This window comes from Danio rerio, chromosome 13 (assembly GCF_052040795.2).
Source record: "Danio rerio strain M-AB ecotype USA chromosome 13, GRCz13ab, whole genome shotgun sequence".
NCBI classification, from domain to species: domain Eukaryota; kingdom Metazoa; phylum Chordata; class Actinopteri; order Cypriniformes; family Danionidae; genus Danio; species Danio rerio.
The window spans coordinates 3,063,026-3,088,813 of NC_141033.1; the positions used below are offsets into that span (position 1 = coordinate 3,063,026).

Below are 25,788 nucleotides of genomic sequence, written 5' to 3' on the forward strand. Positions count from 1 at the left end.
GTGTGACCCTAAATTCTAATATTTACTATTGAATTGATTTACAGGTTAATTTTTACTGTTCGAATTTACTAGAAAATCACAGCAGATTCTGACAAACATACATTTTCAGATCAAAATTGGATCACATTTAAAAAATACATCTGTTTTAAGTAGGTTTGTGAGTATTGCATTCATTTCTGCACCTATAGCTGGACTGCCTGAAGACAAACGGCCGAAGATAAACGAGAGCTGTTAATTTCGGAGTCTCGTTCTCTTATGTTTACAAGAGCTGATTACAACTTCAACAACTACACAACCGTTGTTGACAAATACTAGACACACAAAACGACACAGAGCCGCTTCATAACTGAGGAGAAAACACGCGGACACTCTGAGCCAATCTCCATTTTAAGCCATTGTTGACTGAATGATAGGATAATTACTTAAACACACACACCATTGAGTTGTGTTGATTTTGATACTCCAGGCGTAAACATTCACACATGAGATCCCACACTGCAATTACACACCGTTTACATTAGAGACGCCTATATGATAGATATTAATGCAGCTGTTGCTAGTTGCTAGCTTTGGAATTGCTCGCTAATTGCTAATTTGTTGCTATCAAACTAAGCTTCATCAATTAGGCCTGATAACTTGCCTATAAATGAAAATGTAGGTCACAAAAAGTTCACTCTAATTCGACATTGCATGATATAGTTGTTTAATGTTGCTCCAAAAATGGCAAACGCAAATTAAAGGTAATGAGTTGTTAACCTACTTTGAATACTATATGATAAAGCTAATGCTGTTTAGAATTTAATCACATGTATAGCCTATATATACAGTGCTCGGCAAATATAAGAAGTCAACAGCCCTCACAAATCTCTCATTTAAATTCATATTTCTATAGGAAGGATTTGTGCATACATTAGATTAGTCAAAGAAGCCAAATCTCGAGCTAATCTAACAAAATAGTTTACAAAAACAGTCCAAAAATTAGTAGGTCAAATTTATATGTTAGGGGAAAATATTTAAACGTATTATCTTTATATTTGTAAAGATGTTCGGTGGCTAAAATTATATTTTAATAAATATATCTGTTTAATAAACCTGTTTTGCACCAAAATACCTATATTTATTGAGAAATATTCATTTTGAAAATGGGGTGTACGCAAAATTGCTGAGCACTATATATTTATATATATATAAATATATATATATATATATATATATATATATATATATATATATATATATATATATATATATATATATATATATATATTTGAACACCAATGAAGTGTGATTCCAAAACAATTTTACAATATAATCCACATTACCTTGAGAATGTTGGGGTGCTGCAGTCTCTCCATCAGCGTCATTTCCTTGATAATTTTGAAGGATGCGAGTTTGTAACAGTCTGCAGACGATGCGTATTTCTTCACACAATTCTCCATGTCGTGACCTCCAAAATCGACTGATTTTAACGCGACGGAGAAGCTGCTGTTCAAAGCTGCCCTGTAAACCGCCTTTGTGTATCCAGAGCCCAAATACTGGACATTGGTAACGTTATCGATACTGCCGCAGCCGAGCCCCGACTCGCGCGTAATCTCCCGGTGCGATTTTGTTGCTATGGATACTGCGGGAGTCGATCGCGATGGATCGTAATGATTAATTTTCTCAATTCCTTTGTATAATTCCCACTCGCTACGTTGCTCCAGGTCCATTAGTCGCCGGCGTTCCAGAGGTCCGGTGCCGAGCCAGTGCGCCTGTCGGTACCGCAAAACCTCGTCCAGCCGCTCGCGTATTTGCCGCTGGAGCTCAGAGAGTCGCCCAACAGTGGCCGGTTCTACCGGCGGCGAGTCGTCGATCTGAAGCCGGGCAGGAGCGTCCGTATGTTTCTCGTGGTGGTGGTGGTGGCGGTGCACCCGCTCGCTGTGGTGCTCGAATCCCGGAATGAACAATAAATTCATCAGCGTGCCCAAGATGAACGAGACGCAGAAGCCCGCCGCTACCACCATCTTTCTCCGCTTCATTTTATTACTTATGATTATTAGCAGAAAATAGATGTGTTCCCCCTTCCAGCCTTCGCCTACCCGCCTGGCAGCTGCAGGCAGTCTGGCCGTGCCGGAGTGTAGTATTGTGCGGCGTGAAGGCTTCAGGATCCCGAGGAATTAAGTCTATGATGCTGCCCTCTCTATGATGATGCTGTTTTCATCTTGCAGTTATGATTTAAGATCCACCCCATATAAGGCTGATCATGGTGACAGTTGCGCGTGTGCGCTCGGTTGGCGGGGGTCTCGAGCGCGCGCCGCAGCAGCACCGAGCCCGAGCGCGTCTCTCGATCGGTCTGACGTCACCTTGACTGGCAATCGACTCGGCCCTCTGCTTCTGTGGAAAAGCTGCACTTCTGACTTAAAGGAATAGTGCACTCCCAAATTAATCTGGTTTACTCACCCGCATGCTGCCTTGGACCCGCATTAGCGCGTTCTTCTGCGGAATGCAAGGAATGTCTTTTTCACAAAGCGACTGTACGAATATTGATATCAAGCTTCAGAAAGGAATGCAAACATCATGTGTTAGGCAGTTTGAATGCATGTAAATGGATTTATGCAAGGAGTTGCCAAACATTTAGAACGCAAAGTGAAACATTTGCAATACCATCCGACATTAGAAAACTACATAAAAAAGTGACCAGCACATTCTTCAAAATTTCTCCTTTTGTTCTGCTAAAGTTTCCAGGCTAATTTGGTAGATAATTACAAAAGTGCCACATTATAGGGTAAATCGTTTCTTCTTGACTGTGTGTAATTTACAAATAAGTATGAATTAGCAAAATTACAATAAATTAGCAACATTTTAGTGGGGGGCTTTTGTAAATTGCAGTACTAATGTATCATCATTTTGACTCAAATATAAAAAAAGACTACACATGCTAACAACAACAACAACAAAACTTTTATATATTAGCCTGTTTTAAACTCCCTTCTTAACATTTATTCATATTTGCTGTTATTTGACAAGCATCTTTTGTTTTCAAAACATGTCTAATAGACGTCTAAACATATCGTCTGTGCTAAACCAAGACTAAATTTGGGCTGTCAGTGAAAATCTAATAGACATCTAAAAATAGGCCTAACTAGACTAGTCATCAAAAATACAGAAATGAATGACTACACATTTACAGTCTGTCTGATCTGTCTATTTGACGACTAGTTTTGGACTATTCCAAGACGTCTATTAGAGAAAATTATGTCTGCTAAATTGTTGCAAACAATTTATATGTGTTGAGTTTAAACAAACAAATTAAATTTTATAATTTTCAGCTTAATTTGTTTGTTTATATTTAGCCCAAATAAATTGTTTACAACCCCTTAACTTAAAGAAATTAAGTAAATCCAAGGAATCATCTTTGAATATTTTTTTTCAGTGAAGTTTAGCCTCGTTTTAGCCAAGCTGTTTACTTTTAGATGTCTATTAGACGTCTATTAAACATAAAAGTGTTTGCTGGGATAAATAAATAAATAAATAAATAAATAAATAAATAAATAAATAAATAAATAAATAGGCTACTTTACAACACAAATCTTTAATCTGACCTGGCTTCAAAAGAATATATTCTTATTTTGTTGGATATTTGTTCTGTTGATTATTTGTTAGTGTCTTAATTAAAGCCTCCAGCTTCCCACTAACCACAATTTTGTGCAGTGCAAGCTATATTTAAAGCCGTAGCTACTCAACATCTTGTACTTTCCCTTTATTTATTTATCTGAAGTAGGCCTGTACATGGCTGAACATCTACACGATACAGTTAGTTGCATGTCTGTGTGTTTACCGAATGTTTTAAGCAAGCATTTAATTGTGTTTTTGCACCGCATTAGACTCGGCTCAGTTTGCGAGTCCGTCTGACTTTCGGAAAGAAAAATGTGTATAATTATGTCTCTAGGGTCGGAGAAGTTAAAAAAAAAGTTTAAATGAAAAACAGATACGGGCGGGCTATTGGGCAGAGGGGGGAGAAATGATGGAAACATGGCATTTGTAAGCTTTGTTAAACTCGCGCGAGATAAGACGCAACTTACATTCCATGATATGAAGCTGTGTTGGTAGACTTTGATGAAATTTACGGCATAAATTATTCAACAATGTGATAAGTGGATTTAAAGTTCGAAACAAAGGTGATAAACCACAGTGGGTGATGCGTATAGTTAGTATTACGCATTTATTACGAAAACTAGTCGTCAAAAATGTTGGCCAGGAACAGCACACACAGGGCCGAATGCCAGGGACACACACGGCTATCCATCAAGCACGCATTATCATGCTGTTAGCAGCTAATTAACAAATACAATCAACCTGGAAACTGGAGCAGTAAGAGCCGATCAGCAGGAGCCTTGCTTCAGGGCCGCTTGCCATGCGTCCATTTTTATTTATAGCACTAATTAAGCTAACGTAATTAGGTGATGTTAGTCTAAAAGTAGTGAAAAAGTTCACTGGTGTGTGTTTGAGATGGGTCTCGGGTGATGAAGCAGCCTCAATATAAGTACTGTACCTCAATGTTATACACAAAATATAAGCACAATTATTTAACTATATTATAATTAGCTTACACTGTAGAAATAAAATAGAGCCGAATAAAATAAACCTTATGGGTCCATTAAACTTATATTATGTTAAACTGACTTAAAACTGATTGCCTAACTTATAAAATTAAGTTAGAACATGATTACTTTTAAGTTACAATGACCTTAAACATATGCTGTCAGGACTAATCGATCTTATATTTTTTTGCAGTGTACAAGTTAGTAATGTCGACAAGTTTCAACTCAAATATGGTGGTTATTGTAGGCCTACACAGGACAAACGCAACAGAAAGAGACATTTAGCTCCATCTTATGGATGTTAAAATAATTATAGCCAATTAGATACTACACTGTAAGACCCAAAAAGTTAGGGCAACTCAAACCGTTTGAGGAAACCAATTGCAGCAAACAATTTGAGTTAAAAAAAACAAATCTATATAAGTACTGTGAACTTACTCCATTTGGTTGAAGTAATGATGCATTTAATTAACTCATTTCCTTCAACACTGAGTTCATAACTCTTTTCAAATGAGTAGAATTAACTTTCAGTCAATTTTGAGTTACTCATTTGATAAAGTTGACTGTTGGGTTTTATAGTGTACAATAAAAAATAAAAGTAAAATAAGTTGTCCACCCTACACATATTTAAAATAGCTAAACATTTTATTTATGTTTATATTTAGGCAACATTTTAAAATAATGGTCCATTGGCTATATTTACTAACATTAAAAAGTATGACTAACCTTGGGTAAGCATTTATTAATCATAGTCAACAATAACTAATGCATAATTAACGTCAAACACTAATAATTACCGTAATAAATGTATTGCTTGTTCATGTAAATACACTGTACAAATAATAAGATCAATCATGACAACATTGTTAGTTCACTGTAAATTATTAAACTAAGTTAATCATGTTCTAACTAATTTTGTAAGTTACACGAGCTGTTTTAAGTCAGTTTACCATAATATAAGTTCAATGGACTCATAAGGTTAATTTGATTCAGCTTAAAAATATATGGATTTTTTTTTTACAATGTAGTAAATACAACTAACAATAACTAATAGAGCACTATTTTAAAGTGTTGCATGTTTTCTTTAACATCATTACCTTTCTTTAATACAGACAGCATTCAGGGAAAACCCATTTTTAGTGCATGTTAAAATTCAAGTCAACCCAATACACTTCTCTGGAATAGGTGTCGCCTGAAAGAATCCCGTTTAGACAATGTTAGTTTTGTTGATGAATGGCATGCATGACATTTGGAGTCAAGCAGAGAGAGAAACAATGTTATCGGCCTGCATGACAATGGTTCATTAATATCAGCAGAGGCGATCGCGTCATTATCACCCCCACTAAAACACCGTTTGCAAACAAGAAGCCCACATTTACATCTCTGCTCTTAAGCGCTTTTCAATTGAATATTGACTGAGGAAAAAGTTTATATAGACTGATTCGGTTTCAAATTTACTTAAGGTTATTCATTTACCTTTTCTGAAATGTAAATAAATGTAAGTCGTAAGAGCATGATATAATATAGCATATTAGGCCTATAATACGGCCTATATATATATATATATATATATATATATATATATATATATATATATATATATATATATATACACACACACACACACACCTATATATATTTTATACTATAAAGTAAAATTATTTTGAAGTTGTTCAACATTTGTACAAAATACCACCTGATATTGATAGACCACACTTATGAGTTATACCCACAGCAAACATAGACTATATTTCTGTCTAAAATTTTATCTTTTAAAAATTTTCGTCCCCCGCTCTCATACAGTTGAAGTCAGAATTATTCGCTTTCTTGTGAATTTTTATTTTATTCATTTTTTCAAATATTTCCCAAATGATGTTTAACAGAGCAAGACATTTTTCACATTATTTCCTATAACATTTTTTCTTCCGAAGAAAGTCTTATTTGTTTTAATTTTACTAGATATAAAGCAGTTTTAATAATTTTGTAAACCATTTTAGGGTCAATATTATTAGCCCCCTTAAGCAATAACACACTTGCCTAAGACCTAACCCTAACCCTAAGACTTGCCTAATTAACATAATTCAATGTCATCATAGCAGAGATAAAACAAATTAGTTATTAAAACAATTATGTTTACAAATGAGTTGTGGGGCTAAAAAACTTTCTGTTAAACAGAAATTGGAAAAAAAAATATGCAGGAGGGCTAATACTATTCTGATTTAAACTGTAGCCTAAAGCCCAATCCATCAAATGCACTATAGGCAGCAATGATTAATGATGATGTTTGACTGACACATGTCTGCAATCAACTCCACGTACTTCGCTAAAGGTGGCGCAAAATCGATGTTAAAGGAAACGTGAATGCGAGGGGTCGGAAAACTCCCTATAATAATCCCCTCCATCACGAAAACGTCGTCAAAGGGAAACAACCCGTCCCTATACAGTCGCTCTAAATGGATTTATATGCAAACGTTCTTTTAAAAACACAGTGGGATTTTTGGAGCACAAAGTTTGCTCTGTTGTTATGGAAAACACTCAAAAAAATGCACTTTTCTTAAGGCGGATTAACGCGTCTCCGCCTGCCGAGCGGACCGCCTGGGGCTAGCAATATGCTAATAGGCTACAAACAAAAATAAGAGAAATATTCTAGCTACGTTTTCTTTCTTTCTTTCTTTCTTTCTTTCTTTCTTTCTTTCTTTCTTTCTTTCTTTCTTTGCCTATTATTTGATTAGTTTTAGAAGCAAATGGTGCAGTTTTTAACATATGCAAAGGCATCATATAGGTTATATTAATATATATTATATTACAATATATTATATTTATTATATTATAGTATGCCTATATATATATATATATATATATATATATATATATATATATATATATATATATATATATATATATATATATATATATATATATATATATATATTATATTGGCCTACATTATTGCCTAGGTCTATTAAATTATTTTGGCCTATAATATTATATTATGCCTATATTAAATTAGGCATATATTATATAATTTTATCCCTATATTATGTTATATAGTATTGTATTATATTATATTAGGCATAAATTATATTATGCTATGCCTATATTATATATTATTAGGTATATATTATAATATCCTATATTTTATTATAGATGTATTAAATTATATTGACCTTTGTAATATTATATTTTATTGTGTATATAGGCTATATTATATACACCTATTAATGCTATATTATATCAGGCTCTTATGACTTACATAAAATATTAATGACGCTGTTAAAAACAACACAGGCTCATTCTGAAAACGTAGTCCCGTGGATGTTTCTGGAGACAGCGAATTATGTAGTCAGAGGTACGTTAATTTTTTTAAACGGACGCTACGGGGCGGTACGACGGTGTTCCTTTTCGCGTTTACCAGCTAACCGCTTACCTTTGTGTGGAGCGCTTTCCCGACGCAACTAGTTTATCCAGTTAGCTCATCATGTATGTCGGCGAACTTCAGTCGCAGAGAAGAGTTGACATCGACGACGGGGTTCGAGTTGGGCAAGAGCTGTTCCAGAAATCAAGTAAGAAAAAAACAGAATCCAAAAAATAAACTAAACAAGTGTATAACAGTGTGAGAATGTGGTGAAATCTGAAAACGTGGTAAAAGTCAGATGAGGGCTTTTCTTTTTCTGGATGGCTTTTGTAAATCGTTGGTTGGGTTTAGGGAAGTAAGCAGGTGGATGGGTCAATCTATAAAATTGGTTGGGTTTAGGGAAGGAGGAGGGTGGGTCAGTCGATTGGTCGGCCGGCTGGTCAGTCATTCAGTCAATAAGACGGACAGTCGTTCTACAGTGCCCTCTAGTGGGTTTACGTGAGAACAGCGGGTGCGGATGGCACTCCAGAGAGAGATTTGGGAAATGAAAAGTCGCACACAGTGCCCTCTCGCGGATTCACAAAAACAAAAACTGCAAAATACGTACCTCCCGGGACGTATTTTGCGGTCTCTGGAAATGCCCACATGACTAAGTTTTCAGAATGAGCCTGGGTTAGTTAAAAATTATTTGACCAGTGTAAAGATGCTTTTAATGAGACATTTTATTGACAATTAAAGTGAAAACGTGATCAAAAAATAGTTATGCAACACAGGCTCATTCTGAAAACATAGCCCTATTTACATTTCTGGAGATCATTAATTATGTACCCAGAGGTACGTATGGCTGCATTTCGTCTTTAAAACAAACACTAGGGGCCGGTATGTCACCGTTCCTTTTCGCGTTTATCAGCTGACCACTTAGCTCCATGTGGATGGCTTTACCATCATTACCAGTTTGTCCAGTGGTTCAAAGCATACGTTGGCAGACTTGAGACTCAGAGGTTTTGACCACGATGATGTGTCCAGAAAGCCGGTAAGACAAAATAAAAGCCAAAAAATAAAAATAAACAAGTAAATAACAAGATGAGAATGTGGTCAAATCTGAAAACGTGTAAAAAAATCAGGCAAGGGCTTTTATTTTACAGGATTGTTAAAAACACTATCGGTTGGGTTTAGAGAAGTGGGTGGACGTTGGTCAATCAGTGTTTTTGAAAACACTATTGGTTGGGTTTAGAGAAGTGGGTGGACCCTGCTCAATCGGTGCTTGCTTTTGAAAACACTATTGGTTGGGTTTAAAGAAGTGGGTGGACGCTGGTTAATCTATGCTTTTGAAAACACTATTGGTTGGGTTTAGGGAAGGTGGTGGGTCTGGCTTTTAGTTGGTTGGTCATTCAGTCAGTCTACAGCGGCCTCCGCTGGATTTATGCAATGGCAATAACGAGAGAAAATTGAGATCTCAAAAAGCGTACACAGTGACCTCTGGTGGATTTGCAAAAACAAAAACTCCAAAAAAAATACCTCCTGAGACGTATTTTGTGCTCTCCAGAAATGTGTGGGGTGCGTTTGCAGAATAAGCATGAAAAAAAATAAATAAATAATAATAATGCGATTCATCAGAATCAAGGTTTGTTAGTAAAACTGATCAAGAATATAACCATGTGGAGTCAAGCTCTTTCTTGAGTTGTGCTGTTTCTAATGAAATATGCTCGGCAGCAATATCTGAAGTGTGTCTGTGAATATCCAGAGAGCACGTCTGGCTTTCCTCAACATGAACTTTCATTTATGTTTATAGAAAACGGTCATGCATGCAGTTTTCATTTTTCCACACAGCGCTTAAAAAAAATTGCTGAAGACGAACGTTTACGATTCATAGCTGCTGAAACCACAGTGACTTAAGGTCAATTTGCTTAGTGCACTTTTGCTTTGTTTGGATTTCGTACTTTATAGCTAATGTCAGCAGAGTAAGTGATGCAGAGAAATGAAGAGGAGATGTGGAAAACATTTAGTGTTCAGAAAGCACTGCAAATACAGTTGAAGCCATAATTATTTATCCTCATGTGAATTTTTCTTTATCAAATATTTTCCAAATTATGTTTAACAGATTCAGGAATTTTTCACAGTATTTCCTAGGTTTTTTCTTTTGGCGAAAATCTTATTTGTTTTATTTCGGCTAAAATAAAAGCAGTTTTAATATTTTTTAAAGACCATTTAGGGTCATTATTATTAGCCGCCTTAAGCTATATTTGTTTTGATTGCCTACAGAACAAACCACTGTTAAACAAGGTTTGCCTAATTAACCTAGTTAAGCCTTTAAATGTCACTTTAAGCTGAATACTAGTATCTTAAAAATATCTAGTCAAATATTATTCACTGTCATCATGGCAAAAATAAAATAAATCAGTGATTAGAAATGAGTTATTAAAACTATTATGTTTAGAAATGTCTTGAAAGTCTTCTCTCTGTTAAACAGAAATTGGGAAAAAATATATAGGGGGACTCATAACTCTGACTTCAACTGTAGAACTTTCTTGGACATAAATTACCTGCAGTGCATGAAATGTTAGGCCACTGTCAATGTCAGTACTTTTTTATTCAGGTCATGCAGAAAAGGAAAAACAATGTCTGGAAAATGACTGCGGTTCTGGTTAATGCCGTGTGCTGATTGGCTTTGATCCGGGCACCTGCTGATTTCCATGTTTGGAGAAAACATGCATGGGGTCAAAGTAGCAGAGTAGATAACTTCAGACTAACAAACCACAGTCTAAATCTGTCATACGCAAAAACACACAGTTGGGAATCTACAGATGAAGTCAGAATTTTTAGCTTTAAGTACATTTTCCCTCAATTTCTGTTTAATGGAGAGAGGATTTTTTTCAACAAATTTCCAAGTATAATAGTTTTAACAAACTAATCTCTAATTAGTAGCAGGGTAGCAGAGTAGTAACAGTAGCAAAGTTGACAATAACAGTGTTGGCAGTAACAGAGTTGACGATGACAAAGTTATCAATAACAGAGTTAATGATAATAGAGTTGATGATAACAGAGTTGACAATAGCAGAGTTGACAGTAACAGGTTGGCGGTAACAGAGTTGATGATAGCAGAGTTGACAGTAGCAAAGTTGACAATAGCAGTGTTGACATAACAAAGTTGACAATAAGAGTTGACAATGACAGAGTTGACAATAACAAAGTTGATGATAAGAGTTGACAATAACAGAGTTAACAGTAACCGAGTTGATGGTAACAAAGATGACAATAACAGAGTTAACGGAAACAGTTGACGCAACAAAGTTGACGATAAGAGTTGACAATAACAAGGTTAATGGTAACAGAATTGACAACAGATTTGACAATAACAGAGTTGACAAAAACAGGGTTGACAATAACAGAGTTGACATTAACAGAGTTGATGATAGCAGAGTTGACAGTAGCAGAGTTGACAATAGCAGTGTTGACAAAGTTGACAATAAAAGTTGACAATAACAGAGTTGTTGATAACAGACATAACGGAAACAGAGTAGATAACAACAGAGTTGACGTAACAAAGTTGAGGATAAGAGTTGACAACAACAGACTTGACAGAAACAGAGTTGACGATGATAGAGTTGACAATAACAGAGTTGACAGTAGCAGAGTTAAAGGTAACAGACTTGACGGAAACAGAGTTGACAATAACAGAGTTGATGGTAATAGAGTTGATGATAGCAGATTTGATGATAACAGAGTTGACAGAAACAGAGTTGAGGATAGCAGAGTTGACAGTAACATAGTTGATGATAATAGAGTTGATGAAAACAGAGATGATAGTAACAGAGTTGACAACAAAGTTGACGATAAAAGTTGACAATAATAAAGTTGATGGTAACAGAGTTGACAATAACAGATTTGACGATAACAGAGTTGTTGATAGCAGTGATGACAGTAACAGAGTTGACGATAACAGAGTTGACAGTAACAGAGTTGACGGTAGCAGAGTTGATTGTAATAGAGTTGGCAGTAGCAGAGTTGATGATAGTTGGGTTGACATTAACAGAGTTGATGATAGCAAGGTTGACAGTAACCCAGTTGACAATAACAGGGTTGATGGTAACACAGCTGACAGTAACAGAGTTGATTGTAATAGATCTGACAGTAGCAGAGTTGATGATAGTTGTGTTGACAGTAACAGAGTTGACAGTAACAAAGTTGACAATAACAGAGTTGATGAAAGCAGAGTTGTGGGCTAACTCATTGCAAAATTTCACAATAAAGAGTTTCTTTCACACAGCCAAACGGACCAAAAGTTCTCTCTGTTTGTCAGTTTCCCTCACAAATAAACAGATCCCACGAGAAATCACTCCCGCCCTTTCATTCTATCCTGTTTGCAGGGGTCTAACCTGCCATGACCTACAGGTGGGCTCACTGGGCCTTGTCCTGCCTCCATATACCTCCGTGCTGGACATCTGTGTGAGGTCAGCTGTCTTTTTTCTCCCGCATCTCTGTCCTCTTCTTCTGTCTGGCTGCTGAGAGGCTTCATTGTGCGCCACCTCTCCCCAGGCGCCCGTTCCACTGCTGCAGGCCGCCGCTCACTCATTCATGCCCTGCAGCGATCAGGTTCCCCCCGCCGTGGGACACAGACCCCCCAGTCCCCGAAGCGTCCCGCCGGATCCGTCACAGCCCAGTAATCCTGCCATCTAAAGTGGCTCTACATGGCGGTCTGTCAGTGACCGGGCCAGATGGCTGCGCGCACATTAAACCAGCAGAGCGTCTTTTGTTGAGCAGAGGTTGAGATTGTGTTTCAGCACACCAGATGTTTGACACTGACCTGAACGCTTTCTGGAGAAATGCGCAATGCTCGAGAAACAGCGGTTATGATGCTTGGGTGACTTCTTTTTTATATGACTTATTTATGAAGGTTGCGTTGAGTGATCGAGTGTTCATTTATTTGAGATCTAGTGAAACTGATGTCATTATTAATGCATGAAAAAGGTTTTCCTTTGCTTCTTTGGTAGCACTTTTATTAAAAAGTAGTTTTATTTGGTGGCCTATTATTAAAGAGTGCCTATTATGGTTTTTTGAAAATGACCTTCCATACAGTGTGTTTACACCAGATATGAAACGCACAAATAAATCACACTATTTGCCCGTAAATAACTGTGTTAACATTGAGTTTACTCGCTTCATTCGCGCATTAAATTAATTTCACAATAGACGCGGATTCACGTCATGGGCAGAGCTTCTGTCTGTCCGGTGAGACTTTGTTGCTAAATAGCTAATATGGATTTTATTGAGAGAATAGCTGTGTTTATGTGCTTTAGGAAGGCTGAAAAACAGCATAGATTTGTTCGGTGCTGTGTCTGAGTGCACTAGATCCTTTCACAGCTACACCCAGCTCTGAGAGTTCAGGGAACTCCTCCAGAAACTATACCTGGACAACTACAAGAGCAAGCTCATGATTGGTTAATGTGGCGTGAATGTCTGACTAATTTCAGATTGTCCAACTGGAGCGATTCGATCAATATGCCAACCAATCACAGAGCTTGCGATACGTGTCATTGTGACGTGTAGTTACATTTTTGTAGAGGAGCGCGTCAGCAACACCGACATCCATGGCGAGGGCTATGCATCCATGCGCTATGCATCAGCATACGCATGAGCTTGACGCAGAAGTATACATCAGCCTTAATATATAACTAAAACGGTAAGAAAAGATCTGCAATGAGTTTTTAACAGAAATAATGGGTAGATTAAAATTTTGTGCACCAATATTTCTTTGTGTAGATGTTTTTGTTTTTTGCGAGAGCAGTCCTACTATAATGTGTTATGTTTCACCAAGCACTTATATTTTGCCTTTCAGGAAAAGAAAAAGAAAAGGAAATGCATGGGATTCTCTGAAATTGTAGCTCATCCCAGAATACGAGAGTAAAACCACACGGACTGACAGGATGATGTCGGATTAACTGTAGGGTAGCAGAGACGCCACATCATCTAATTTTCTGCCTCAGTGCCAGAATGAAGCAATACTGTGTGTTGATATGATGACCTGAACTAACCTTTATGAGACAAACCTGACTGAAAACATCTAAATTCAGCTTAAAGGGAGTTAACACTAAAATGAAAATTGATCCACTATTTACTCCTGTTTTTCTCTGTTGAACATAAAAGAAGATATTGTGAAGAATGTTGGAAACTCCTAATTAATGGTTACCGGTTTTAAACATTTAAAAATATATCTATATCTTCATTTGTGTTCAAAAGGTAAAAAAGAAACTTAAACAGGTTTAGAGCAAATGATCAATGATGACCTTTTTTATTGTTTTTATTTTTATTTTTACTATTCCTTTAAGGTCCGGCTTGAACCTGAAGTTGCTGAGACTCTTTTTTCACTATGTATATAGCTGAAACTGAATATCAGGTAGGGGCGGGCCTTTCTTTGTGTGCATCATTCCCTTGTAGAAAATGGTAAGAGGGGTCTGGCTAAGTATAGCAGTAGAAGATTAATATCCAGATTTGCTAAACTAGACCACACATCAATCCGTATTATCTCTATTTAAAATAAGGAAATGTATAAAAAAATAAAGAGGTAAAGTTAAAACTAATGACTCTTGCATATTTTGGTCACAATTTACAATAAGATTTCATTAGCTAACATGCACTCTGAGGGTTTCATTTGGCCACAACTTTTTCTGTGTTTCAGCAATTGAAATTTTACAAAACAAACAAACAAACAAACAAACAAACCAACAAACAAACAAAAAAAAACTCAACAATACACTCTGGCCAACTCTGTTACGTCAAGTCTGGTACTGTCAACTCTTTTATCGTCAACTCTGTTATTGTTAACTCTGTTACCGTAAACTCAATTATTGTCAACTCTGTTATTGACAAAATCTCAGCTACTGTCTGTTAATGTCAACTCTGCTACTGTCAACTATTTTATTGTCAACCCTGTTATTGTCAATTCTGTTATTGTCAACTCTATTATCATCAACTCTGTTAAGTCAACTCTGTTATTGTCAACACGGTTTTTATCACTCTGTTATTGTCTACTCTATTATTGTCGATTCTGTTACTGTTAACTCTGTTATCGTCAACTCTATTATCGTCAACTCTATTATTGTCGATTCTGTTACTGTCAACTCTGTTATTGTCTACTCTATTATTGTCGATTCTGTTACTGTTAACTCTGTTATTGTCAACTCTTTTACTGCCGACTGTTGCGGTCAACCCTGTTATTGTCAACTCTGTAATTGACAAAATCTCAGCTACTGTCAACTCTGTTACCGTCAACTCTGTTTTTGTCAACTCTGTTACTTTGTTATCGTCAACTCCGTTACGTCAACTCTATTATCATCAACTCTGTTATCGTCAACACTGTTATTGTCAACTCTGTAATTGACAAAATCTCAGCTACTGTCATCTCTGTTACTGTCAACTCTGCAACTGTCAACACTGTTACTGTGTCCTCTGTTACCATCAACTCTGTAATTGTCAGCTCTGTTACTGCTGACTGTTGTCGTCAACTCTGTTATTGTCAACTCTGTTATCATCAACTCTGTTATTGTCAACTCTGTTACTATCAAGTCTGTTACCGTCAAAATCAAATGTTTTCTATCACATTTAAGCAATTTGTTATTTTACACCAATAAAGCATTCAGTCTACTGTAAATAAACATACTGCATATCATTCTAGTTTAGGAAAAAATAAATGAAAAATCCCCACAAGTCTACTGCAATAAATCTATCCAACAATGGAGTTTACTTCCACACAGTAAAAAATGCTGGGTTCCACACAATTGATTTGTGTCGGGGCAAAGTTAAGGAATTAAGTTAACTAATTAGTTTTTAGAAATCTAAGTGAATTGAACCCAAAACAATTAAGTTGTCACCCCAAAAAAATTCAAGAATTGTGCTGTTTCATAATAATAAGTGGTTTAAGCAAACAGCAAATGTCGTTTCTTGAGTTCAGTAAAGCAATGCATGTGACCCAAACATGCAAATACCATCCTACAATTTTCCATTAAAATAAATGAATAAATAAATAAACTTAAAGCCCAATGAAAGCAAGCCAGACACATCAGGCTTCAGTTCAGTGGGTTTAAAACTCGCTAAAATAAATCTGTATCTGATACTGCAATCTGGATAATCCGAACATCTGGCAACAACATGCAGTACAGATGAGACTAAGTCAATATACTGTCATCCTGCTCTCCCCCCCCTTCATCTCCACCATGGCCACAGTTAAGCCATGTTAAGCACACAGTGATGGTCCTGCTCTGGGCTTTACACACGGCGCAGCTCAGTTTACCCTGTCTGTAAGTGGACGTGATGAAGTCTCCTGCTGTGGCGTATTGACGGCGCCACAGACTGCAGGATGCACACACACACACACTAACATCAACACACAAAGACAGATTATCAGAATCCACACATGTACCATTATGTCCACAAACACACTCTCGTTTAGGCTCCATCCTGCCATTATCCATTCACAAACAGCCAAAGTTCAACTTGTCTGCTGGGAACACTGCCTTAAACAAGACTTTAACAGACACAATATTAAGCTGGTTAATGTCCTTACTTTCTGAAGGCCACTCCATCAATACTTTTACAGTGGATTTTACACAGAGAGGAATTAATTAATTCCTTACATTTATATAGCGCTTTTCTGGGCACTCAAGGCACTTTTACACATAGGGGGGGGGATCTCCTCAACCACCACCAGTGTGCAGCATTCACCTGGATGACGCGACGGCAGCCATTTTGCGCCACACCAGCTGATTGGTACAGAGGAGACAGAGTGAAGAAGCCAATTATGATATGGGGATGGTTAGGAGGTATGATGGACAGAGGCCAGTGGGCAGATTTGGCCAGGATGCCGGGGTGAAACCCCTACTCTTTTTCGAAGGACATCCTGGGATTTTTAACAACCACAGAGAGTCAGGACCTCGGTTTCACGTCTCATCCGAAAGACGGCACTCACTGAGCAGTATAGAGTCCCCATCAATATACTGGGGCATTAGGACCCACACAGACCGCAGGTTGGGCGCCCACTGCTGGCCTCACTAACACCACTTCCGGCAGCAACCTAGCTTTCCCATGTGGTCTCCCATCCAGGTACTGACGGGCGCAGCCCTGCTTAGCTTCAGTGGGCGACCATGTGAGAGTTGCAAAGAGCTAGCTGCCGGCTAGCTCTCTGCCTTTGTGTTTGACGGAAGAAATATAGTCATAAACGTTTGAAACCACTTTTTAAGAGTGAGTAAATAGTGAGTACGTTTTCATTTTCGTCAGAATAAACAAAGTATTAAACGGATGGAGCTGAATTCATGCTGATGGGACAACATGCAAACAAACGATGCAGTAATTTGGGATGAGCCGCATGATAACAGGATGACTGCGGGCAGTTGGAGGACTGCTGAAAGTTTTGTGTGTGTGGTGGACAGAGATGGATGTGGCACAGCTGAGGAGGGTGAAGACGTGCTTCAGGACAGCAGGATTAGTAGCTCTGAGAGGGGCTCGGTTACATCGTCCCCTGCATCCAGGACCTAGAGGGCTGAAATTACACACACAGAGCCTCAGACACGGTTTACGACTGTCAGATGAAGCACACGCATCATTACACGTGTTTAAAGCTCATTAGCACACCGTGCGCAGCATAAATGGATCAAAATAAATATTTTGATCCATGTCCAAGTGAATAAACTTCTAATTCTGCAAACACCTGAGATTTCTAATCATGAAAGACTTCTGAATGGCAGATTAACCTGCTGCTAAATCCCTAATAAGGTAGGAAATTAAATATGACAGAAATGTGGATGATCTGTTGAGATGATTGACAAAACTAAGCAGCATAACGGGGTAAAGTCTCGATTGGATATGCGGCCGGCCGGAAGTGCGAAATGCATATTAAAATAGCAGCATTTTTAATGACACTGTATGACAGTAATTCATATTTTTACAGTACTGTGATGGTTGGTGTGGTGGGGAAGGCGTGATCGAACACCCAGAAAGGGGGGAGAGCAGGCGGAGACACCGGCGGCTGGTCAGTGGTCTAATCATAAATAATTATTAACACCTGTGTTTTCTAGTGATTGGGCCGGAGAGACACCTTCATAAGGGGAGGAGAAGGAGAAGCCGAGAGAGAGGAGAGCCTGTCGACTTACAGACTTGACACGCACACACACACACAGAGAATTATAAATAAAAATTGTGCTTACCTGATATCGCCGACCCAGCCTTCTTCTTCCCACGAAACAAACATTATTACAGTTGGGTTTAGAGTTGGGATGGGGGTAGATGTTAATAAGATACGATAAAGGGTAAATTTAATAAATAATATAAATAATTCTCATCAACTTCTGGCCACAACCATATCAGATCTAGCAACAACCGCATAACGGTTCATTAATGAGGATGTAGTATGGCCCAAAGCTAGTATAAGTACACTCAAGAAACGACTTTTGCTGCTTGTTCAAGCTGCTTACTTAAAATGAGTCAAACCAACACAATTCTTACATATTTTAGGGGAACAACTTAATTGTTTTATGTTCGATCAACTTCAATCTGTAAAAATGATTAAGTTAATTTATTTGATTTGTGTTGGGAGAACATGAAAGAGTTGTGTGGAACACAGCACTTTTTTTTTTCACCGTGTATATGTATATGTCCACTCATCGGCCACTTTATTAGGTACACCGGTTAAAATGCCTGTTAACGTATATTTCTAATCAGCCAAACACATGACAGCAACTCAATGCATTTAGGCATGTAGACATGTTCAAGATCATGTTGTCTTGGCACACTTTGGGTCCATTAGTACCAATTGAGCATCGTGTCAACGCCACAGCCTACCTGAGTATTGTTGCTGACCATGTCCATCCCTTAATGACCACAGTGTCTCCATCTTCTGATGGCTACCTTCAGCAGGATAACACACCATGTTATAAAGCGTGAATCATCTCAGACTGGTGACTTGAACATGACAATGAGTTCACTGTACTCGAATGGCCTTCACAGTCACCAGAACTCAATCCAATAGAGCACCTCTGGGATGTGGTGGAATGGGAGATTGGCATCATGGATGTGCAGCCGAGAAATCTGCAGCAACTGAGTGATGCTATCATGTCAATATGGACCAAAAACTTTGAGGAATGTTTCCAGTACCTTGTTGACTCTATGCCACAAAGCATTAAGGCAGTTCTGAAGGCAAAAGGGGGTCCAACCCAAACATAATAAACTGGCCCATGAGTGTGTTTGGACCAAAAATACAGCCTAGCCCAGGGGTTTCCAAACTTTTCAGCTCGCGACCCCCAAAATGACAATGCCAGTGACTTGTGACCCCCAAAATCCTCTGAGGTGGTCATAAATACAGAGACCTTGCATGCAATGGTGCACACACACCAATAGACCCAAGTCTGTTCTTCGTTTAATTTTTTAATGTATGTCAGTGCTGTAAATGGGCCAGAAAGTTTAACCTGGTGTTATAAAATCAATCTGCTGAATCTGACGCTATTGCTGTGTCTTTCGTATAATGTAATTACCCCAGGGGTCGCAATCCAATAGAACAATAAGCTACTATAGTAACTATAAACGACTATTTTTTCTCTTCAGTAGGTTGTGAGTAAAATATGGTAAATCTTATGGTTCAATAAAAATAAATAGATTTTTGGAAGTCACCAGGCAACCCCTCTTCATTGTCCTGCGACCCTTCTGGGGGTCCCGACCCCCGCTTTGAAAACTACTGGCCTAGCCCTCCGGATGTATGTTTTTCCTGAAAGGAGACTGCGAAATTAGCTGTTATCATCAGTTACTACTTAATGAATCATTGGTATAATACGATACTGGGTGTTGTTTTATAGTTCTGAGTATATCTCGAAGTGTAGCTCATCATCAGAATCACTGCTGACACTTCACACATGCAACAGATGGTCTGCCGGACATTTATAGGAGGATCCGCTGGAGGGATTGTCCAAATAAAATGCTTCCACATCTCCGTGTTATGAGAGCTGCTCTTCGATACTCATGCACACACACTGGAGATCGTAAAATCAAGACTTAGCCCAGGTCAAATTTATTATTGAATTCTGATGTCGTGAAGAGATCCTTCTTGCCTTGTTATATATAAAACTAGAAATGAACACATCTGAAATGTTAATCAGATGTTCAGATACAATCCCCGAGCCAAACACACCCTATCACTCATGAACACACACTCAGCAGTGCTCTTTGAATCGCACTATACCGGGGCTTTGTGGTTTTTATTCGCAGGCATATGGAGTGTGTGTTCATGTTGACTGAACTTGAAGTGTGTTTCCACTTATCCGGCTTTCAGGAGACCTCGAGATGAGTCCTGTCAGATCAGACCACTTGCTGCAAGTCGGTGTGTAATGATGTGAGCCAGCGGGAGACTCGAATCATGAAGGATCTCAAAGTGCAGAGCTGCTTTTTCAATTGCGTCCACTTTTGGGCCATGCGAAGTTTCAGCTTTAAAGTGTTCCCTTTCTGTCAGGACAACTCTAGATTGTTTTACTGTCTAACAGAAGAAAGGTTTGAAACAAATACAATGTGAGTAAATGATGACAGAATTGTAATTTTTGGTTGAACTATCCTTTTTAAGTCAATATCCCATACACAGACAGTGTTGGGCAGTAGCGTCGCTATAAGTAGTGACGCTATTAGCTTTACTACATTTCTCAGTATTGTGGCGGTAGCGTCGCTACTTTCTAAATCAAATAGCTTTTCAGTAGCGAAGCTATTTTATTAGTCAAGTAGCGCAGTAGCGTCCACACAAGCTACATTTACCAATTGATAATTAAGTGATTAACAAGTGACAGCACGTATATTCACAAAGCTGTGAGTCCGGTGTCTAGGCGATGAAAGTAACGCTACATCCGAAATCGCATACTTCCATACTATATTGTCTTGTTTTAATTAATACTATGCCAAAATGAAGTGAGTTTTTCCTTAAATCAAGCTAAAAATTTGTCAATGGGGTAAGCAAAATAATCTTATAACAAATCGAAAAACAAGATTAATTTGCTTACCCCATTGGCAGATTATTATATTATATATTAATATTTATATTATGATATTTGCACTAGAAACAAGACAAAAAATCTAAGTAAGGAAAGCATTTTTTGCAGTGTAAATGATCAACAAGTGACAGCACCGACATTGACAGAGCTGTGAGTCCGGTGTCTAGGCGATGAAAGCAACGCTGCATCCGAAATCGCATACTTCAATACTATATAGCACACTAAAATCAGTATGTGAGCCAAGAAGTATGTCCGAATTCATAGAATTTGAAAATCAGTATGCAAGAAGTACCCGGATGACTTACTACTTCCGGCAAGATTCTTGCGCTATCCTATGGGGTCATTTGTTTTTGGTCCTCATAAGGAAAATGGGTCATAAATAAAAACGTAAAAATGCTAATTGTTTCTTGTGAGGATTGGGTTTATGAGTTGGGGTACAGAAGATACAGTCTGTACAGTAGAAACATCAATACATCTATGGGAATTCCCCATAGAGTAAACTGCAAGTACAGTTAAAGTCAAAATTAGTCGGCCTCCTGCAGATTTTATTTTATTTTTTTCAAATATTTCCCAAATGATGTTCAACAGAGCTAGGAATTTTTTACAGTACTTCCTATAATATTTGTTCACCTGGAGAAAGTCTCATTTGTTTTATTTCGGCTAGAATAAAAGCTGTTTTAATATTTAAAAATCCATTTTAGGATCAATAATATAACCCCCCTTAAGCAATATTTGTTTTGGATTGTATACAGAATAAACCACTGTTATACAATAGCCCCTTTCACACATACGGACCTTTGCGGAAAATTACCAGCAATTTTCCGGAAAGGTGTGAAAATACCAGTAAATTCGTTCTGGCTATTTTCCGGAAAGTGAAAAGTTGTAACATTACCAGTAATTTTCCGGAATGCTGCGCTGTGTGAACGCAGAAGGAAGATTGCCGGAAAGAGCGCGTGCACGTCTAGAACGTGCTTATGATAAACAACGGCTTATCATAAGCATCTTATCGATAATTATTTACACGGTTGGCATTAAGATGAACATATAAACGTTATCTGACTAACATCCAGCAGCTAAATATGTCTGGGAAAATATTCAAAGACTTTTATTCTCATAAACCGCGCGGACGTGAATGCGTCTGACTGTTCTGATTGGCTAAAGCAGGCGTCTCTTAATGCCAACTGTGTAAATAATTATCGATAAGATGCTTATGATAAGCCGTTGTTTGTTTACCTTCAAGCTTTGCGTGTGCCCGTGAAATAGCCTGTGAGCGCCAGCACATCATATCATGTACATCTTGACATGCGAAAGTGTTTCTCTATATGTTTTCATCTGAGTTGTTCACAATACTGATCCATCCACAGAGTTTGTGATGTAGTCAAATGTTTACAAATACAAGCGCAGCCGTTTAGAACTCATTTCTGGTAAATGATGTCAGAATTTACCAGTATTTTGGAATGGATGTGTGAACGGTCTTTTCCGGAAAAATTCTGTAACGTCCTCGTCTGTGTGAACATTGCTTTTTTGAATTTACCGGTAAAGTCGTTCCGGTAATTTTCCAGATATTTACTGGTATCAGTGTGTGAAAGGGGCTAATGACTTGCCTAATTACCCTAACCTGTCTTATTAACCTAGTTAAGTCTATTAATGTCACCTTCAAATATCTAGTCAAATATTATGCGCTGTCTTCATGGCAAAGATAAAAGAAATCCGTGATTAGAGATTTATTAGAGTTATTAAAGCTATCATATTTAGAAATGTGTAGAAAAAAAATCTTCTTTCCATTAAACAGAAATTAGGTGGGATAAACAGGGGGGGTAATAATTCTGACTTCAACAGTATGTGTGTGTGGGTTTGAAGAAGAGTATGTGAGCGCTGCAGAATCACTTATACTCTGCATTCCTGCGGCCAACGGCACTGAGGGGGAATCGCTGGGAAACTGAGCGTGTAAACACACAGAAGCCCGTCTGATTCTCACCCGGCTGACACCACACTGCCCTCCTTTGACACTGGACAGGACATGCCTCATCTGTGTGTGAATTGATGACACACAGCCAAAAACACTGCACAGGATACATCCAGTTCAACTGCAGTCTGTAAGAACTCACATTATAGTGTAATACCCACAGATTTCCACAGCGTTCAAGTCAATTAAAAGGACAATTGGAATCATTCTAGCACTTTGCAATTGATTACTGCTTAACTTATTCCTTTAATCCTTATTAATGTATAGTAGTCCAGTGTTTCCTCTAGGATTTTTTCCACCTGTGGCGGCAGGCCTATTACACAGATCTACCAACTACCCTATGGCTTTATTTCAATGACAAACGTCATGAGTGCAGTATCACAAGTCGAGATCGCACTTATGTAATTGAGCATGCAAATCTCTTTGCTTGTGCACCAAATTTATTTTGTCATGCACAAAACTTCTTGCATGCCCTAAAATATACGCAGCTCAAACGCAGATCTTCTTGTGCGCTCTCAAATAAACGCTGCTGAAATGCAATTTAGTGCGTTTATGTAGTGAGTATGTGTCCAACATTTAATAGATTGGCTAGGAATATACATGAATGTCTCCAATAGACCTAGAGAGCGGCATTAATGCTTCCTGAAGTAAAGTGAAACGGCTATAAACTCCAGCAAGATCAAGTCACTGTATGCAGAACCACAGACCTTTATCTATAAATAAAGTATATTTATGGAAACTGTGTTCATCTTAACGGTAAGCTATGTCGGGTTTGCTGGCCTCACGCATCTGTCAGTCAGTCAGCATGTTACCTTAAAGGGTTAAACAAATAGCGCCCAGCACTACTACGATAATAAAGAAGTTTGTGCTGTTATAATTCCCTTACCTTTAAATACATTTTGGTGCGATTATAACCAGCTATTAAAAAAACAACGACTGAATGTTTTGAATGAGAAGCTGTAATGTAGCCATGGCGGGATTCATTTTGGTGTTGCACCTCGCCATGCAAGAATGAATGTAGCGGAAACCATGAGTAGCCATCAAATCAAGTAGCTTTACAATAATTAACCATATTGGTTTTTGGGGCGATGCAGTGATGCAGTAGGTAGTGCTGTCACCTCATAGCAAGAAGGTCACTGGTTCAAGCCTCGGCTGGGTCAGTTGGGGTTTCTGTGTGGAGTTTGCATGTTCTCCCTGCGTTTGTGTGGGCTTCCTCTGAGTGCTGCGGTTTTACTCCAAAGGCATGCGGTACAGCTAAATTGGGTAGGCTAAATTGTTTAGTGTATGAGTGTAAATGAGTGTGTATGGATGTTTCCCAGAGATGGGTTGCAGCTGGAAGGGCATCCGCTGCGTAAAACATATGCTGGATAAGTTGGCGGTTCATTCCGCTGTGGCGACCCCAGATTAATAAAGGGACTAAGCCAAAAAGAAAAAGAATGAATGCATGAATTTGTGATTGTTGACAATAATTCTGGGTTAATGCACATATTGAAGTATCACATGAAAAATTATGTGACCAATCAGCTGCCTCCATTAAGCTTGCCTTGTTTACTGTTGGTTACCAGGTTACTAATACTATAATCAGCCACTCTAAAAGGTTTGACAGAAATAAAGTCATCTGGAATGGCAAAGAAAGTGTTCCAGAGACTCCCAGAGTTCATCAAGAGTCTTTAGATTCATCTTCAATGCCTCCTCCTTTATCTTTCCCCTGACATGCTTAATAATGTTGATATATGGTGACTGGGCTGGCCAATCCTGAAGCAGCTTGACCTTCTTTCCTTTCAGGAACTTTGATGTGGAAGCTAAAGGGCTTCCGCTGCGTAAAACATATGCTGGAATAGTTGGCGGTTCATTCCGTTGTGGCGACCCCAGATTAATAAAGGGACTAAGCCAAAAAGAAAAAGAATGAATGAATGAATTTGTGATTGTTGACAATAATTCTGGGTTAATGCAAACATTGAAGTATCTCATGAAAAATTATGTGACCAATCAGCTGCCTCCATTAAGCTTGCCTTGTTTACTGCTGGTTACCAGGTTACTAATACTATAATCAGCCACTCTAAAAGGTTTGACAGAAATAAAGTCATCTGGAATGGCAAAGAAAGCGTTCCAGAGACTCCCAGAGTTCATCAAGAGTCTTTAGATTCATCTTCAATGCCTCCTCCTTTATCTTTCCCCTGACATGCTTAATAATGTTGATGTATGGTGACTGGGCTGGCCAATCCTGAAGCAGATTGACCTTCTTTCCTTTCAGGAACTTTGATGTGGAAGCTAAAGGGCTTCCGCTGCGTAAAACATATGCTGGAATAGTTGGCGGTTCATTCCGTTGTGGCAACCTCTGATCTTGAGACTGAAAAGTTAAAGGAAAATGAAATTAATGAATATTGATGCTGTAAAAAAACTTATGAAATGGATAAGTCACATTATACTTTTACTGGAAGTTTATCGGTTGCTCAAAAACACTATAGCCCATTGAGATCAAAACAAAGGGATTGTGGTTTCGGGGTTTTGCGATTTAAACAACATCAGTACAGTGAAAGTAAAAATCTGGAACCTGAACCGGTTGAGAAGTACTGAGCTAATATATGAAGACACAGACGAGCAGTGTTGACTGGTGTCAATTTGAATGGTATGCATAAAATCTGTGGGCGTCACGGTCTCATTTCCGATGTGTCGCAAAGGCTTAGTTTGACTAAAGGCTCTGGAAGCACATGAGAGTGAAAGCATGTGTGTGTGTTTGTGATCTGCCCGACTCCTCATGCTGCCTCTGATGCTGCCAACTCCACTTTGGCAGGCAGCAGAAATAAAAAGAGAGACGGGCATGCTGAGAAACACACCCAGGCTGTTTTTGATTGGCTATGAAGAGACTGAACT

General features: G+C 38.2%; 2 protein-coding genes across 4 annotated transcripts in view; one reads left to right on the forward strand and one right to left on the reverse strand.

The window, feature by feature from the left end:
- pkdcca (protein kinase domain containing, cytoplasmic a) overlaps positions 1–2,205 on the reverse strand; it is a 46,522-nt gene extending 44,317 nt beyond the window's left edge. For 2 of the 3 annotated variants that reach the window (XR_015505187.1, XR_015505188.1), the window contains exon 1: positions 1,323–2,205. Coding sequence is in view for 1 of the 3 variants with exons in the window: in NM_001161598.1 (NP_001155070.1) it covers positions 1,323–2,018 (696 nt within the window). In the remaining 2 variants the exon portion in view is untranslated. 3 annotated transcript variants of the gene reach the window in all.
- arfgef3 (ARFGEF family member 3) overlaps positions 1–25,788 on the forward strand; it is a 973,876-nt gene that overhangs the window by 694,905 nt on the left and 253,183 nt on the right. The gene's annotated exons all lie outside the window — the stretch shown is intronic.